The sequence below is a fragment of the Carassius carassius genome, chromosome 34 (assembly GCF_963082965.1).
Source record: "Carassius carassius chromosome 34, fCarCar2.1, whole genome shotgun sequence".
Classification (NCBI taxonomy): Eukaryota; Metazoa; Chordata; class Actinopteri; order Cypriniformes; family Cyprinidae; genus Carassius; species Carassius carassius.
The window spans coordinates 8576869-8591874 of NC_081788.1; the positions used below are offsets into that span (position 1 = coordinate 8576869).

At 36.1% G+C, this 15006-nt stretch overlaps 1 protein-coding gene across 1 annotated transcript in view; it reads right to left on the bottom strand.

Annotated features, from left to right (window-relative positions):
* Positions 1-519: 519 nt before the first annotated feature.
* Positions 520-15006, bottom strand: part of LOC132115427 (disintegrin and metalloproteinase domain-containing protein 9-like) — a 41538-nt gene continuing 27051 nt past the window's right edge. Inside the window, exons 5-23 of the mRNA XM_059523900.1 lie at positions 14236-14312; positions 13545-13767; positions 13242-13307; positions 11429-11500; positions 11143-11312; positions 10045-10126; positions 9744-9877; positions 9470-9641; positions 9094-9186; positions 8231-8426; positions 7116-7221; positions 6835-7018; positions 6553-6633; positions 6315-6420; positions 6037-6178; positions 5343-5409; positions 3900-3929; positions 2669-2739; positions 520-2125 (exon numbers count right to left, since the gene is read on the bottom strand). Coding sequence (XP_059379883.1) covers positions 2065-2125; positions 2669-2739; positions 3900-3929; positions 5343-5409; positions 6037-6178; positions 6315-6420; positions 6553-6633; positions 6835-7018; positions 7116-7221; positions 8231-8426; positions 9094-9186; positions 9470-9641; positions 9744-9877; positions 10045-10126; positions 11143-11312; positions 11429-11500; positions 13242-13307; positions 13545-13767; positions 14236-14312 — 2133 coding nt within the window. The 3' untranslated portion in view covers positions 520-2064. The remainder of the gene's footprint in view (positions 2126-2668; positions 2740-3899; positions 3930-5342; positions 5410-6036; positions 6179-6314; positions 6421-6552; positions 6634-6834; positions 7019-7115; positions 7222-8230; positions 8427-9093; positions 9187-9469; positions 9642-9743; positions 9878-10044; positions 10127-11142; positions 11313-11428; positions 11501-13241; positions 13308-13544; positions 13768-14235; positions 14313-15006) is intronic.

The following is a 15006-nucleotide window of genomic DNA, read 5'->3' on the forward strand; positions in this document are numbered from 1 at the left end:
AAGAAACAGAAACGATGCCTTGTTAACTAACTAAAATAAGTTTCAACTACTAATTAAACTACCGAAACAATAAAAAAATGCAATAAAAAGCTAAATATAAATATGTAAAATTATTGTGTATAAATAAACACTAAAACAACACTGACAATAGTGTTTTTTTCTTGCAAGCCTTTTCACTGTTTTTGACCAGAACTACATACTGGTACCATCATCTATTTTTTTTTTTTTTATGATCAATAATTTGCTTGCTCTATAAATTTCCAAAAGCATGGCTGACTAGTTCATGACACCGATTCACTGAAAAGTTCAGGCTCAAAAAATAATTGGGTATGAGTTTGATAGAGTTCACTAGTCTCAAGATAGATTTTGAATAATATGCTTAAGTATATATGTTTTTGCTTATTTATATGGTTATATACACGTATGTATGATGAAATTACTGTAGTATCATGCCAGTAGCTCTCCAGTACATATTTGCAATGCTATGTAAATGATATTTAAAATACACTTAACAGCGAATTAAAAACATACCAGTGATTTTTATTTTCATATGCAAAACCCGAAATCATCATCCATCACACTGAAGGTAGAGAATATTCTTGATCAATAAAACATGAATAATCCAGAATCCACAACTGCTACCAGCTGCTTGACCTGTCATTACACACAAATGGAAATGCAGTGCAAGAAGAGGGGAATCTATCATTCATTCTGTCAATCATACACATTAACATAATACACAGATGTAAAATAACTCTTATTGTTATCAGACATGTATTGTATGGCACTTGGCTGACTTTGTGATGAAAAATGTCCTAGTATGAGGATACTGTCCAATGTACTCTACAACAGACATGTCTGTGTGTTTGTTTGAGGTGCATGACTGTATACACATACTCTACCTCTTGTGGTATTACAACCATCACAAACAAAGAGGTCTATATGAAACATGCAGAAAAAATGTTCTTTTTGTTATTACTTAACTGTTCCAGCAAGGAAGAGACTTTGTGTTTATGGCATAGTATGTGATATCATGCATAAAGTCATGTAGCCCTTGAAAACAATAGGAGAAAAGCTTCTATTTTGCTTTCATTGTTATTGTTGTCTGTAGTTAAAAAACAAAAAAGGTAACACCACACTAAAACCAGCAGTCAAGCATAAAATGTCACAAATCAGTCAGTTTTCATGTTTACCTGATTTTTTAGCTCAGCGGGGACAGAATTTCACTTGGCAAATAAAGTAAAAAATAGATTTGCTATAAACGTTGTGTATAAATAAAAGTATGTCAATAAAGCTATGTATAAATGGTAAAATTATAGATTTAAATCACTGTGTCGGGTAAAAACAACTTCAAATGTTAAAAACAAAATCACTTCGTCTTGCACTGCCATTTTAGAAAACCTAATTTAGGAATATTTTGCACCACAGTGCAAAAGAAAACGATTTGCAGTTACCATGAGCCGTTTAGATACTACTAATGACTTGATAACCTTGCAAAATATTAAGGATGCCTCATAAACTAAATTAATCACATTCAGGTTTTATATAACACGTTTTTTTAGGGGGGAAATGACTAAATGTGATGTTCAGAATAAAATTTGCACCAAAAAGTGTAAAAAAGCGGGAAGGAATAAACATGATAGCCTATGATAAAAGGGTCTCTGTACATTCCTATAAACAGTGGATATTACTGAAGTGCAATCAGTCGCAGTGGTCCTATATAGCACATAAGAAACATTAACACAATTAAGGAGATCGGTGTGTTGCCATTGACATCTTTTGTCGGGTGACAGGTGGGAGGTGTTTAATTGGCTGAAGAGTTTTCTCGCCCACATCACACACAAACTCTGTGGTGTATTGTTGAGTGGAGGTTTCATTCGCAACAGTGACCATCTCTGTTTGATTGACAGTTAACAGCTGTTTGCAGACGGAGGGGGAGAATAAGTGGGAGAGAGGTTGGGACCACCTGATTTGTCCGTCCTAGACTCTTCCCACTGCACATTTCACACGTGGCCCGTCCATCCCAGACAGAAATACAACTGTCAGTTGGACGTGTGTTGTGTGTTATACTGGGGGTGCAGGCGCTGGTCTCTGAGGCATCAGATGTTGGGTTGGAGCAGGTGGTCTGTGGAGTACAGGACTGAAGTCAGGAGTAAGCTCTATAGAAACTGGATTCATGAGCATTTGATGCTTTCAAAATGTTGCTGCCTTTGTAGAACGTCACATATCAGCGCCTTATGAGGCTTTATGATTAGGATGCTACTAAGACGCCTGTCTATGTAGGCAGCTACGTTTTGGTAAGATTTTTGAATTTCTTCAAGGCTGCATTTATTTGATCAAACATACAGTAAAAAGTAATATTTTGAAAAAATTATTACAATTTAAAAAAAAAAGTTTCCTTTTTTTTTTTTACTTTTTTTTCCTGTCATGCAAAGCTGAATTCTTAGCATCATTACTTAATGCTTAATATTTGTTCGGAAACTGTGATGCATTTTTTTTCCTTAAGGATTCTTCAAAAGAACAGTATTTATCATTTATTTGAAACAGAATCATGTGTAACATTATTAATGTATTTACAGTCACATTTTTCAACAGTTTAATATGTGTCCTTGGTGAATAAAATATAAATAATAAAAAAAAGCTTTTGAACAATACTGTGTATTATTACCGTGCAAATGGAGGTGGTGGCGGTCTGCCAGCATAAGACGGCACAGAGGCTGATTTATTAGTCTGAACCACCTTTGAAGTGAAAGAAACTCATGTTACCGCTGAACAAGCATATGGGTGACAGGTAACTTAAACGTCTTCAAATGAATTAACATCATTCAGAGTTAAAGGAATAGTTCAACCAAAATTTAAAATTCTGTCATTTTTTTAATTCACCCTTAAGTTGATAGCTCCATTGACTTCCATAGTATTTATTTTCGTTCTACGGAAGTCGATGGGAACCACCAACTGTCTGATTACCAGCAATCTTCAAAATATCTTCTTTAATGTTCAGCATAAGAAAGTAAGTCATACAGGTTTGGAACGGCATAAGGGTGAATAAACGATTACAGAATTTTAATTTGTGGGTGAACTATCCCTTCATAGGACTCAATAATGTACCATTAGCCATTGTCCATAAATAATGCCCAAATAATCAAATTTTGCACTTGCCTGGCCATTATAATTATTCAGTACATCACAGTACAGTAATTTCAGTAGCACTTTATTTTACAGTCCTGTTCCTCGTGTACATACTATGTACTTATAATAGTAATTACAATAACTATGTAATAACTAGGTACTAACCCTGAACCTACCCCTAAACCTAACTCTACCCCATGTAGTTACCTTGTATTACCAGAACTTTCTTAGATAAATACACTGTAAGTACACTATAAGTACATGTAAGTACACGTACTGTAAAATAAAGTGCAACCGTAATTTCTTATGTATATTAAATAATTGGGTAATTGCACACTGATGCATTTAACCCCATTACACAAAAATAAATCTTGATATAAGCTGTAAACCATTATGAATATCCATGTTACACTACTTCAGGTCTTCCTTCTTTAGAGGACTAGAGCAGAATGATATGATATGAACCAAGAAGGTCTGAAAGAAAATTAAAAGATAAAAGCTCAATGCAACTCAGAGCTGATGTGAAAGTTATTTTTGTTTTATACATTAAGACATGGTTAGTAAGAGTAAATCAGAGATATTAATAGTTAGAATTATGGTTTTATTAAAAAAATAGTTAAATATTATTATTCATGTGCAAGATACTGCTTTGACAGTATACAGGGGTTTTGTTCTTCTTTCAAAAGACAAAGTGCAGGGAGAGACAGAAAGCAGCAGCAGAGATGCCCCACAGTACAAATACAGAAAAACCCTCATAAATTAATATTTACCTCTGCTGGTGGCAATAACTGAGCCTGGTGCTTTATCATAGAAGAGAAAAAGAGAGGAGCCTGGTCATTATCTTTATATCAGCAGTAGATGAGCTCAAAACAGAGACATTCTGTTATTGTCTAGGGCTCTGTTTACACGTTTTGGTCGATCGGTTTACAAGGATTCCCGTTCACACCTGGTGTTTTAATCCATCTCTTCTGTCCACTTTTGACCACTTCTGTCCTGACTTCATTTGAGGGCAGGGTCTATGGGCCACTGTATGCAGGCTAATATTGTGAAATAAGCTCACTCAATTCACTGAGCTGTGGGATTTATTTTTTGTCCAAAACTAAAAAATGTTTGCTGCATATTATAAATTCTGCTACACATTTCAGTAATAACTGAACCGAGAACAAAAAATAAATAAATAGACACCTATAAGTTATTAGCAAATTTCTTACATTTAACCAGTAATCAGAACATATAAGTAGCTATTCAATTATATAAAATGATATATACAATTCTAAAATAAAACTAATTTAATATGGTATTCAATATAAACAGTACAGGCAGTGTTATAAATGATATGTTGTGAGCACACGAGAGGCTCTGGCATGATCAGGGACATTGTCCTCATCACTGCGGAAAAAACTAAAATAATTCTGACATACTTGGTCATACAGATAGGAGTAAAATATCATTTGAAGTGGTTTACTTCTATTCATGTACTGTAATGTATACTCATAATATGAAAAAACTATGCCTTTGTAAAATAAATAAAACACACAGGATGCACTTTCAGCCGTCTCAGTTTCCTTTGAACCTGTGGTGCTGTCATAAAAATTAAACAAAACAGATCTCTCTTTTTTTTATTTGTTAATTATTTAACTGAAACATGTTTTATGTAGGCCTATTTATTTAATTCCTATCATGTGTCATTTAATTCAATTTTTGCGACCACATGAGCGTTCACACTACGAGCGCAATCCGTTCAGATGTGTTTTCGACTCCCTATTGAAGTGGTTAAAAGTGAACAAGCTCAAAAGCTCATTTTGGGACCCCGTTCACACCTGTATTTAGTGATGTCCACTTGTGGTCAGATCAATAATAATACCAGATGTAAACATTTCACAGATAATTTCTCAGAATTTCCCATAATTTGTTCTTTACAAATATCTGTCAAACTGAAAATATAAATGTCAAACAAAGAATGTTTCACATCGGTATTCCCTCTTCACGCACTAATGAACTGATTTACTAGCTGGTTAAGTTTGTTTTGTCATTCCTCAGGTGTTCAATGGGACGGTCATGTTATGTTCAGGCACATAAGCTGAAAAAATGTCTCAAATCTAAAGGTGCAGTACATTAGGTTAGTTATAATAGTTCTACTGTTAGACTGATGTTAGCACTACATTGAGTGAGTTAAACGCTGACAGTGTGGTAGTCAGTAAAGAGCCACTCACCCCATCCTTCACTATACTGCTGGGGTTTCCCCGCTGGGACACCGTAGTCTGCGGTCTGCTGTCAGCTCTGAGGAACAACCAGAGACAGATGATCAGTATTACTACTACAAATGTCTAGGTTATACTGATCACACTGAACATCATTAGTTTAAAACATTTTAACAACAACAACAACAACAACAACAACAACAACTGAATGAGCAGTAACATGAGAAAAGCGGCTGTGGTGAAAACAGGTAGGACTACAACACCCATAAAGCACTGCACTCAATCAGACTATCCATGAGCAGGATACAAAAATGCTGGAAATACGATCTGTAGTTTTCAAAAAAGCACACACACACACACACACACACACACACACACACACACACACACACAATATATACTATAATATAAACTGTTTTAACTCTATGCTTTTAATTCATTATTTAGCTATTAAGTTTGTTCTAAGATTTGATTATTCATTACGATTCCATAACAAATGATCAGAAATTCAAAAATAAAATAAAATAAAATAAAATAAAAAATAAAATTAAATTAAATTAAAACTTGCTTCATTTTATTGGGTTATGCATCAATTTCAATAAGTCGTTCACTGTTGTAATTATCATAAAATATCAGTTAAACATAACTTACTTAACATACTGGGTTTGTTGATGACATTATTACAGTGCAGTGAAACTCTACTCACTCGTAGCCCTGAGAGCGTTTCTTTCTGAAAAAGCGGCGCTTCAGCTCATTCCTCTTGAAGAACACGTACAAGCCCAACATCAGGAGAGGAAGAACCAGGAAAAAGAACACAAGCAGACCATCCCTTGTTGAAGTATCTTTTTCTGTGTGAAATTCAGAGAAAGGGGAAGACTTTAATTTACCATAGCAGATTTGGGCGATTCCACTGGAGGTTATGACATGAAAGGACTGATAATTCTCTGTGGAGCTCTAGCTGTGCTGTTGTTTAAGCAGTCTTACCGTTCCAGGTGGGGCCACTGTCGACACTTCCTCCATAACCAGAGGCCTCACAGAACGGAGGAGCCCAGCCGTATTCACAGTGGCAGTTTTTATTGCTGTTACACACCTGAAGCACAAATATACACACTCAGCAAACATTTTATGAAGCTGAACTCTAGGTATTTAGGATCTGAAAACAGGTGTACTGTATGTAAAAGGTTATATTTAAAGGGTGGTACGGAAGTGAATGCATATGTACCCCATGGCCGTGGCATTTCTTTTCTACATCACAGTCATAATTCAGCTCGTCTGCACTTTTGCACTCAAAATTCAGACAAACCTGCAACACATACACATGTAAGTGGTAAGTTTTCCAAAGTCAAAAATGTTCACATAGTTTATAGATGAAATTGTAAAATCTTGAGAAAAAAATACGTAAAAGTGGCTAAACACTTCAATAAACATGTTTTGCCAATCTGCGCACATAATAAAGCAAGATATATGGTTCAGTAAGTTGGTCAATGTTTCTTTTCCCCATCACCTTATTTTCATCACACTTGGTGCCCTCATTGACCATGCCGGGATCAGGCACGTCCGAGCCCAGGAGGAAGTCCACGCCCCAGCAGGTAGTGTCAGCGATGGGGGTCTGGATGATGGACGGCTTGATGCCAAATATGACCGACGACTGAACGTTCTCGCACTGCAGCTTCCCGCAGATGGCGTTCCTGAGAGTAAGACAGTGTGTGTGTTCTTATGAGGGTCGGGCAAAATGGGTGTGAATTTGAACTGAACTGTAATGCTGTGTTTCTTGCCGTGCTGTACCTGCTCTCACACTTCCTGAATCCGCTGGAATTGTAACCACAGTTTCCAAACCGATCGCCTTTAGAGTTGACATCCATAAAACACAGCTTAGGAGCAGCTTTAGCCCCTACACACACACACACACACACACACACACACGCACACACACACACAAAGATTTACAGAACATCAATTAACTTCTTTATTGTCTTTCATTTGAAACAAAAACTAAACTACACTATATATGTATATACACAAATTTTTTTTTTCTTTTTCTGTTTTAGTTATTTTGTTGTGTTTTTATTAGTTAAATGTGTCAATATATTTTTATTAACTTTTATTAAAATGTTACTTTTAGTTATTTAGCACATCAAATAAAAAAATTAAAAATTGACTACACAGAGTTTCTATTTGTGATAATGTGTGATAACCACTGATATATAATAGAGATATATAGATCAGTTGTGACAACATATCTTCTTACTGTTCAAATGTTTGGTGTCAGAATGATTTCTGAAGGATCATGTGACACTGAAGACTGGAGTAACGATGCTGAAAATTCAGCTTTGCATCACAGGAATAAATGATTTATATTCAAATAGAAACTTTTATTTTAAATTGTAATGCTACTTCACAATATTACTGTTTTTACTGTATTTTGTGCAGTTTTTTCAGCCTTAATGAGCAAAAGAGACTTTTGAACAGTATTGTCTGCGCTGTTGGTGGAGCCGCAGGTCAGTTAGTTTATCAACAGAGGCCACCACTGAGTCATTTCCAATACATTAAACATATTACTGCTCTGCTGTTAGTTTTAATATCTATCTGTTCTATTGTGTGCATTTTTAAAAGTCCAGAATATTTAAAAATATCATAATTATGATATCAGTCAGACCCTCATTAATTTAATCTCATATACTATACTAAAGAAATATGTAAAAGATCAGAATTTGTAGATGCGTCACTATGTCAATCTATTTATTTCCTTTTTATGTCCCATAATCATTTTGAAACCTGGTTTGTGATTTTAAATCAGGGCAGAATATAACATTATTCTGTGTCTAGTAATCAATATTCGATAAACGCTATTCGTAATACTTGTATCGCCCACACCAACAAGTACAACATCGTATACTCACTCGTGCCGAATATGGCCTGACACTGGGTGTCGTAGTGCTGGCACTGGCCGTTGTAACAGTAAGCCTGGCCTTGTTTGCAGGGATGGCCATCTTGTTTAAAGACGTCGTTCTGACAGAGGGCAGATGAGCCATTACAGTACTCCGGCAAGTCGCATTCATCAGTGCTGCTTCTGCACACTGTACCACCAGGCATAAACTGACAGACAGAGAGAGAAAATATTACATTTAAAAAATCTGACCACCTAAGCAAAAAGTACTACTGCATATTGTCAGATGGCATATTCATGTATATATTAGCTCTGTCCTAGTAAGCTGAGATGTAAAATTTGATGCAGTGGTAGAAAATAAATATATATCCTAACTAGCCAAATTTTTACTCACTGTGTAAAGGTCACATGCAATATTCCCTTACAATTTGGCCAGAGCGAAGTATCTTATAAAACAGCAAGTTTTTTTACAAAACTGGATGTTTTATTTTAGTATTATTTATATACTATCATAGTCTTTTAAATGAGCTTTTATTTTTATATTTTCAGTATTCATTTTCATTTTAGTTTAAATATTAGCAATTTTGTTATAAATTAGTTTTTTTATTATTATTACTATATCTTGATGTTTTTTTTAGATTAGATTTATTTATTTTAGCTTAAGTCATTTTTGCATGTCAACATAAACTCATTTTATTTAGGTTATTTTTCAAGTCAGCATTTCGAATTAAAATGTTTAACTTAACTAATATTTATATTTAATATCAGCTCTATTTCAGTTACCAGAAAGGATTTTTAATAGTTTTAGCTAACAATGGCAACACTGCATCTCTGGGGCTGGAGCAGCGCTGTAGTGTTAGAAAAGGTTGTAATTACCCTGCAGTTCTTGCAGCAGACCCCGTACGCACACTGAGCACCTGACCTCAGCTTACACGTCTTCGGCTCACAGCACAGTTCCTTCTCACACTCCTGGAACATTCACATTAACAACCTTCAGAAATTCTTTTTAGTCTTTATTACGACTGCAACAAACTATTATTATAACTACATTCATTAGTATTAGCACTGATTTTATTGATTAGTTGTTGCAACTCTGGTCTTCATCATAAACTTTACCATCACTGGATCAAGTTACTAAATCAGCTGTTACTAAAGTTATTAAATCATCTTCAAAAAAAGTGAAATCAGGATGAGCTCTCTTCATCCAATAACTAAACAAATCACAAAACGGATCTAGAAGCAGCCGACTCACTTCCTCTGACCCGCAGTCGCACTCTTCTCCCACGTCTACCAGCTTGTTCCCGCAGAAGGGGGTGCTGTATGCCTCGTCCGGCCGCGGTATGTTCAGCAGACAGCGGCCACCTGAGTTCAAGATCATCTTCTCAAAGTCATCAGCACTACAGCTGCTGAAGTTCTGAGAACCACTGAGAGAAAAAGAGAAAGAAACCAAGGACAAAAAGACAGATCATTGAATAACATTTACAAAAATCTCACTGCATATGAAATTTTTTTACAGAAACACTCACGTTGCCCCTGAGTTCATAATGCAGTGTGTGTCATCGCATTTACAGTTTCGGCCATCATCATGGTTCATCCCGAGATTGTGACCCAGCTCATGAGCCACGATGGAGGCGAACGGCATCACATTATTATTGGTGAACTGAGGGGAAAACACAAACACACACACACACACACACACACACACACACACACACACACACACACATAAACACAGATACTGGTGAAAGTCACTGTTCAGCAGACACTGAAACAGCGGGTGTGAGTGAGTATCTGTAGCATATGAGGAGTGGATCACAGGCATCATACCGAATTAATTCCACCACCATGACTTCTGGAACAAGCCGTGCCAACAAAAGCCATGCCTGCTGTTCCACCAAATCCTTTATTTCTGTGAAGAGAGAGAGAGAATCAGACTGCCAAAACTGTATATCATTGTTCACAGAACAATTAATACGACCAGTCTGGAAAACAGGATTTTACTTGACGTTCAATGCAAAGGAAATTTTTCTTTCGGCACAGATTTATGAACACTCAGATCTAGAGGTTATTGAGGATTCACATTCTTAACATAGCTACTAGTGCAAAAACTTAATCTGGAGGTTTTTCAAAGCACTTGGAGTAACAGTGTTTCCAGCTATGAGCAAGTCCTGAAAACTGCAAGATGTGCATACTTTGACAGGCTTATAGAAAGCAGTGCTGTCCCGGTAACAAAATTTCAGTAGTCGGAAACCAATACCTATAAAATAACGCATTTCTAGATGCCAATTTCGGTACCATTGCAAAAACTATTTTTAACAATTTTATTCGAATAGTTCTTTTTTAACTGGCTTGAAATATTTGAAAATAAAATGATCAAATAAATAAAACTCGTTAATTATTTTTGCTACTAAAAATGCATTAAAACATTAGCATGTAGCCTTCAAAAAATATTAAATTATGTAAGCACTGCTTTAAAAAATATAAAATAAGAATTTAGTTATTAAACAAAGAAACACAATACAGGTAACAGAACAAGTGACAGGTCTATTGCACTTACACAGCAAGACTTAATGCACAGATTTTCATATCTAATTAATCATATCCTTTTTGATTGGCTTTAAAATTAGGCTGGCATTCGTGGACAAGTCCTAAGTCTTGTTAAAATCCTTCATCTCAGATTGTTACCATTTTGATTATGTAAATAAATTGACATCTGATATTGTGATGGTTTCATTGGTTATTGATGGTTTTATAATTTATGGTGTGCAGCAAGGCTATGTATTAAGTCCTTTTCCTTGTTCTCTCTGTAAATGCTCCCTTTGGGTGATATTTTAAAAAATTAATGCTTTATAATAAAATGTTCTCCTGACACACTTAAAACCACTTCCATCATCTGATAAAGGTCGTAACAGAGAAAGCTCGTACATGATGAGCTGTGCACTGTCGTGGCGACGACGGTGAACTAGCTCTTTCTCTCTCCACTGAGTAAAGCGGCCCAGCACTTCTCCAGCACTGCCATCAGTATTGATGAAGTTCTGCTGAGACCAGATCTCCAGCCCCACCAACACAATACGGATGTTCAGAGCCATGTACATCTAAGGGAAAGCAGGACAAAGAGATCAAGACAGGAAATTACTAGGCCTCTTAATAATCACAATTTAGTGACATAATTGGATGCCATCTTTGCATTCATTTTAAAACATGTACTTACACTATCAACATAGTTAGCGATCTGAACCATCTCCTCACGGACTGCTGTTTGATTCTTTTTTTTGTAGTTATACTGTAAAAAAGAGGAAATAGAAAAACTAGGAAGGGTTTCAGAAATTGGACATAATTCTCACATCAATGCTTAAATTACCCAGGTAGAGGCAAGCACACATTTTCATCCCACAAATCTCCAAATGTTCAATAACTCTCTCCTCACTTCCTCTCAGACTAAGTTTAAGAGCTACTGATTGACATTTCCCTGAGTGCAACATAACCATCAGACAATGGGAAAAGAGAAGATGGTGCAAGACAGGGGTGGCACTAGGGGTGGGCTAAAGGGGCTAAAGCCCTGAATGTTTTCAGTAAAACCCTGAATGTTTTTATTACTATGCCTTGTACGCATCATAATGGAGCTTTCATGCAAAATAAAATAATTTCTATTCGAAACACACATCTCTGCACATCTAACAGTGTCTACTTACATTGTCATTAACTCCTGACAAGATCCACCCACTGAGGATCGTACTTCTGACCGACATGTAAACCGGCCAGCCATCATTAAGAAGTAATAGGGTCTATGCGATCCAGCCAATGAGATGAGAGCTTTTGGAGCCAGGCAGTTCGATGGCGTGTACTTTACTAGATCTATTAAACGGCAAGATGCAGCTGTTTCAGGTATCTGTAACTTATCGCTATAAAACTGATCTAGCAATCTGTCAAATTAGGTTTTTGTTACTAAGCCCTGTCATTATGAAGCAACAAATATAGATTTTTTTAATCATATTATATGCACATTCTTCCTAGGACACACACATTTAGAGCGATAAACAGTTTGGTTAGCCTGGTCTGTGGAAGACTTTTCTTTATGTCAAGGCAACAATGTAATAAACAAGAAGTTAATATTAAATTACTTCAATTGTAGAGACAGTTTTGTCTTGCTCTATTTCCCTAACAAGCATGGATCCAAACAAAGCCATGAAAATTAACCATGGATTTACTACAAAAAAAACAACAACAAAAAACATGGTTACTATAGTTAAACCATGGTAACTACAAATTAACCATGGTTTTGCCACACTATCCATCGTTTAATCATGGTATTTGTATTAAAACTGTGGTCATATAAATGAGCCATTAGCCATTCGAGTGTGCACGGATCCACGCTTCAAAAATCTACCTGAAATATTGGACCATCCGGGGACTTTTGGCATACTCTTTTCCAAATACTTTGCTTTGGGACAAATTTAGGCTTTTCTAATCGCATATACTATTTTGGATAGATAGTATGAACATTGGGACTCAGGGAGTTTCTTACTTCGTCACTGAATGGATCTACATTTTTGAACGAGTTGGGTGAGTCAGTGATTCAATGACCCATTCATAAAACAGCTTCACTTGGCTCCTGAATGAATCAGCCTTTTGAAGGAATCGATTGAATAAATTACTCAATGAGTCATTCATGACACAGTGACTTGCTGCCACTTACTGGAAATTTTTGTTCTATATGCCTATTTAAACAAAAATCATATTTTCCTATTTATATTTCTGTATTCCAATTTTTTATATTTAAAACACGGATCTTATAACATTATTTATGCAATTTGTAAGTGCAATGTATATGCATGTAGAAGATATCCTTAAAAATATAAGTGTACAGAGCCCTGCGTGTTTAATTATACTTGGGTCTTTTAAACAATAAAAACACTTAGCCAATGTAGCTTATAAACATATTTTTGGCTTGGATGTCTCTGAGCTAAGCCCCAAATATCCTCTTATCCTAGAACCATCCCTGGTGCAAGAGCTAGATAACTTACTCTCTCATGATCCACCACCAGCAGCAGTTCCACATAGTGTGTCTGGTGCAGCACTGCTCTCTTTTTCTGTTTGGACAGACAAGACATTTAGTTTTATTTTCAGCCTTGTTTGCCAACACAAGCATTGCTAATATTATGACTTGACAATTTAAATTATTATAATTAATTCTAACATTAAACCACAGGCTAACTTAAGGAACATAAATACAGAATTAAACTACTATAAAATGACTGTGGTGTAGCCTAAAGGGCCAGGTATACTTCACTATCCATATTTCAATCCGTCTCGATAGAGTAACTCACCCTAATTAGATGGCTGCCAGCTTGACCAAATGTGATGTTATGGACGTGGCTGTCTGTAGGCTGACTTGTTGAAGCTTCGTCATCATGGTTATGTAAGTGAGGGGTTCCACAGCTGAGAGTTTCGGTCTTGACATCCTCCAAACGATACACCAAGTGTTCATCACTCGTGGAACCTTCCAACGGTTCAATACCGAAACTGGTGCCGTCCGTGTGGATAACACCCCTAAGGTACATACGCATCACACACACTTACATATAAATATATAACAGACTTTGATAGGAACAGCTATGGCTGATGCATAAACTGATGATTTCTTTCCATGACCTTTTAAGATTTTATTAAATTTCCATGACTTTTAAAAGTTAAAATAACAAATTTCAAATACTCTAAAGTTTCTATGTTTTCCAGGACTGTGAGCATTGAGAGTATTGAGCAACTTCGACATTTACGCTGCAGTGAAAGACTTTGCACACTAAAACACACAGAGAGCGCAAAGGATGGTGGTAGTCAGTTCATAAAAAGTCACCAGAAATGAGTCTGTTGTTGCACTGGAAGATTGAGGAATGACTTTGTGCACCTTTAGGCTAAAGACAAAGTAAATTCCAAAGTGTGTCTGCAGCTGTAAAGGTGTTACAGTCTGCTTCAAATGAAACATTTCAGTCTATCCATTTAGAGCTACTATGATCTCACCTTAACCCAGAGCACAGGCTGAGTGCTGCAGAAGAGCCCTCCACATCCTCTATATAACCACTGTAATGACAATGACCCTGAGAGAGAGAAACAGACTTTAAAAGAAGCCACAATAAACACCATCAAGACAAAAAAAAAGGTAATTTTAAAGCCTTGACTAATAACCATCAAAATTATTTCATATTTTAATTCAACCCATCAACATTTTTTTCTTTTTTGATTCTTTAAAGAACCAGGATTCCCATAATCTTGAAAAACTGATTTCTAGACCTGGAAAAGTCATGTAAATTAATTACATCTTTGGATTTTGTTGTGGACAATGAGGGGCCTTGGAGTCAAATAGGTTGAGAACCACTGCTGTAGAGCATATGTGAAAGAGCAGAACTGATCAGATTATATAAGCATGTGAACTATACGTTAAGACATTGTCCTGCGCTGAGGGGCTCTGTTAATACTGTGTCAAGCTGATTTACAGGGATTTCAAGGGGCTTTACACACTTAAATTTAGACTGTTTTCGCTTTCACAGCCACTTTGTCATCAATGATTAGCATTTTCTGAAAGCATAACACACATTAGCATGCGTGCATATGTATAACAATGTGTGAGGGTTGTGCTTTTGAGTGTGTGTGTGTGCGTGTGTGTGTACGGCCACACAGTCTCAGCAGACCGGATGAATCAGTTTGTGTCATCAGACACTGAGCTGCTCTAATGAATCACTATTTAAAAAAAAAAAAACAAGAGCAGAAAAGGCTTATTAAAATATCTGCTAA